The sequence below is a fragment of the Austrofundulus limnaeus genome, unplaced genomic scaffold, assembly GCF_001266775.1.
Source record: "Austrofundulus limnaeus strain Quisiro unplaced genomic scaffold, Austrofundulus_limnaeus-1.0 Scaffold16, whole genome shotgun sequence".
NCBI classification, from domain to species: domain Eukaryota; kingdom Metazoa; phylum Chordata; class Actinopteri; order Cyprinodontiformes; family Rivulidae; genus Austrofundulus; species Austrofundulus limnaeus.
Window position 1 is genome coordinate 3,384,569 of NW_013952418.1, and position 4,138 is coordinate 3,388,706.

Here is a 4,138-nt window from a genome sequence, read left to right on the forward strand (position 1 = left end):
ATCTTTTGGAGGAAAAAATAACAATATCATTGTATCAAAATTAGGGGTGGATGGATTGCAGTTTTCTGGCCGATCACTGTTTTTAATCTTAAAGTCTGACTAGCTTATTTCGATTTTGGCCAATATCAATTTGAACATTTTCTTATATTTTTTTATAACTGACACTGTAGAATAAGGTCACACCAATGTTCCAATCTTTTATTATTGTTGAAAACCAATGAACAATAAACTTGAAAAAATACAAACTTGTTTTTAATTTGACCTGTTTAATTTCAGACGTATGAGAAGCCGATCTTTTTCACTGAAATTAAGGAAATCTGCACCAATAAATTGGTCAGCCAATTTATCCTAAAAAATATCTTAAAGCATTTAATTCATCAAACAAAAAGTAAGGCCGAAATTAGTCTTAAAATGTTTTAAATCAATCTTTCAGAAGTCTTAAAAATGTTACCATATTGTAAGTGGGATGATTTATAATTAATCTCAAATATTAAATGGCAAACAGAAAATGTTGCAGTGTTACAAATAAATGAATAAAAAGTATTAATAATTTGAGTTTAGCTCCAGTATCAGTACTTGTAACTGCACTTTATTTAACATCTTATTGCAACAAACATTACACTTTATCATTTATCACTTACATGATAAATTTCCAAACTCTGCTGTTTGGGGAAAAAAAGGGTAAATGGTAACATTTATTCATTTTTTTTTAATTTACTGAATGCCTCTCACAGTTAGTTCTTTTGTGTTTTAAAATAAATATTTGGGTAAAATTGTCGCTAATGCTAATTGTCATTTTTTTCCATTTGTGTTTTATTGTGAAGTTGGTCTTAAATTTCATTTCAAGTGGCATTACAGAGGTCTTAAAAAGGCTTAAATTAATCTGGCCTTAAGCTGTAGGAACCCTGTTATCTGTCCACCTCTAATCACAACATTTATTGTGACTCCTGTGCTGCGTTATGTATCGTATCACCAAATTCTTGCCAACYCAGCCCTACAGCAGTCAGTTTTTAACAGGTGACTCCAGGACTGCATTGTGTGCTTTACTTTAATTTAGTTTGATCAATTAATATTCCAAAACCTTTTTGTCTCAGTTTAATCACTTGTCTGCATGTAGCTGTGCCTGGCTCGGTGCACGTCAGTGTTTCATTGTGACAAGTTCCACACTGTGGTGCTAAAATGTGTGATGAGACAGTACAGTATAAGATTGGGCTTGATGCTCCCTGGAGGCTCAGCTGTGGGGAGACAGACATCCAGAAAAGGTTTCCTTCTTCTGTCTGACTTCACCTTTCATAAACCCTTTTATTTAACTTCCCTGAGCTTTTCATGTTGCTGCGTATTTTTATTTTTTTCTRATGTCTGTGTAATCTTCAGCTTGTGGAAGTGACGCTGAAGCCGAGCAGGTGTTCAGGATGGACAGTCCSAGGCTCTCAGCCCACCAGAGCAAAGGCAGCATCCCACCATCGCTTCGACGAAAACAAGGACGGGAGGAGAACCCAGGGGCCGCTGCGAGTCCGCTCCCCAGGTACACACCGTGTTCACACGCTGCCGCGAGCCCGCTTATCCACAGCTGACCTTGCACAAGACAACACTGATGTTTACYTTTCTTTTCACCGTCAGTGTTGGACGTGCTGCTGGTTTTAAACTGTGTGTGTGTGACACAGCATGATTGTGAGCAATAATTAACATTTACTGACAAATTCAACCTTTAACAGAACTAAACTTGTGGGAAAACAGACCTGTTTGACATCAAAATGAGCAAAAATCTCAGAAACTGACTTAAAATTGTTTTTTAAATTTGGATTATTTTAGTTTTGGATATGAAAACTTGAGTTGGGATTTGAAAAACCTGATTATCTTTGGTCCTGAAGGAGTGTGAAGACTGAGTCTTTAGCTTTAATGGGGAAAGTGCTCTTGGTTTTATTTTGATTTGTTTTGTTTTATAGCAACTTAAATCTGAAWGTTAAAACTGTCTCAGTAGTTTTAGTTCTAGTTAATTTTTAGTTTGACAAATCTTGAGTTGTTGCCACTTGGGGACAATATATGGTCCGTTGGTTCTTTAGCTTTGTTCTGTTGTGAAAATCCAAGAGTTAAAGTGAACAGAGTTCATATTGCTCATCTTTTCCTAGTTAAAAATTAGTTTTTCAAAGGGAAGCTTTGATTCAAAGTTCTAATACATCAAATCTGAATGGATCTTTAACTCAAAAAACAACTTTGCTGAACTACAAGGTTTGTTCAGCCCGAATAACTGATTTAAGTTCTCAGTTAAATGTTTATTTTAAAATATAAAGACTCATTTGTGTCCTTTCATAATGTTTATAAGCCGTGTTTCCATTGTTTTTTTAAAGCACATTTTAAAGTATAGAGCATATGTTTCCTATGTTGGTAAAGTCTGTTTAACAACCTGTTAAAATACACCAGGATGCAGGAAATGGCATTTACTTCTTTCAAAATTTCCTGCGGGAGGACCCCCAGACCCCCTGCCAGTGGGTTCCCCCCCAACATTATAAATATTTCTGATGCCACTGAAATATGTAACAATGTAAGGATAATCTTTGGTACTCCATGTGTAAAAGATACAGAACAAGTTAGAAAATGGGCTGTTGKAGTGCAGATAGTTTGTTCTTCTTTTTTGTCTCTGAACATCACAAAATCGGTAATATTGTCCGTAAAATTACAAATTGAACATCTGTTGTAAAATCCATATCTTTATAATGCCATAGTTTTCAAATTGTCATTTTTACAAACACATCATAAATTTTCTGTTATAGATATTAGTTTTGGTGTGCCACCCCTGGTTCTTCAGTGCCCCCCCGACCATGGCCACCCCTGAAAAAAAATTCTGCAGGCACCACTGCTGCAATCAATTGCAAAGTATAAAATATGAGACTGTCTAAAATACAGTTAATCAACCACAAAATATCCAACACAAACAAAAATCTTCAGTTTGTGGGACACGTCACACACGGGTGAGTTTTAATACAAATCCTGATTACAGCTCTACATTTCTCTGCTTATTTAACTTCATCCATTTAGCCTCTACTCACTGAGTTGTGATAGTATCTGTAAATACTCTGTTCTGCATCACCGGGGACCAGTTTTTCTCATTGCTCCCTTATTGTTAAAACTTAATTCAAAGTTGCCACTAAACTGGGCAGTAAAAAGAGTTTAAGCAGATTTACAAAAAAGGAGCAAATTGAACTCCTCCATGTTTGATCAGCAGTGGGCTTTTTAAGGGGGACTTTAGAGCTCAATTTAAAAATGGGCAAAATGTTTGTTTGCAAGTCCTCATGTTTTTAGACCTCTGTATTTGTCAGTGCGGGTCTACCAGGTCCCTCCACACGCAACTCTCAAATTGCGGTGATACATGTACAACAAAGAATCAGCTTAAGTTTTTTTATTTTCTTTTTGAAGCCGTATCAGCAGATTCATCAATTGGACCAGTTGCCCCATTTAGATCCTGGGGCAAAAGCAGCTTATGCTCACTGTGACTACACAAAAGACACGATTAACTCGGTGAATCTTCTGATTGTGTTGAATTACAGTCTGTATTAACCAGTAGGTGGTTATCTGGTATTTTCTTGTTCTGGCTTTTATGTTGTCAGCTTTTAATGATGTAATGATGTCAGATCCCCCCCTCAGTTTGAGCAAAGACCTAACCCTGTATTTAGGAAGGAAACTTCTCCCGTATCACTCCATCACTTCTACCCATGAAGTATCCTGGCTGGATAAAAAGGAATATTCCTGATCTAAARACTGAGGGGAAAAGAACAAGGTTGGATGTTTGTTCTGACAGAGAGGGCTGCTGTTACCCAGGCACCAGAAGACTACACAAAATATGTTTGAATTACTACCTTTATTCTTTTAAAATAGTTGAAACACCCTTGTAGGGTGGAGTCTAAAACCTGGCAGCTGCGTAAACGGCTGTGAAATGAGATGTGTGGCTTCCTGATCCGTCCCGGAAACATTGTTTTTAGCATGTAGCATTTTGCTAAACTGACAGAATTTGTTTGATTTCAGACTTTCATCACCTGCAATGTTTCATAGAAAAGGCAACGTGTGCAACATCTGGATTTTTGTCCTGATGCATCTCAGTAATCCAGGTAAAAAAATCAAAAAGAAAAAAATTGTATAGGTC

General features: G+C 36.6%; 1 protein-coding gene across 1 annotated transcript in view; it reads left to right on the forward strand.

Annotated features, from left to right (window-relative positions):
• Positions 1-4,138, forward strand: part of lmo7b (LIM domain 7b) — a gene marked incomplete at its 5' end in the record, with an annotated part of 36,699 nt that overhangs the window by 5,133 nt on the left and 27,428 nt on the right. Inside the window, 1 exon segment of the mRNA XM_014003050.1 lies at positions 1,375-1,525. Coding sequence (XP_013858504.1) covers positions 1,375-1,525 — 151 coding nt within the window.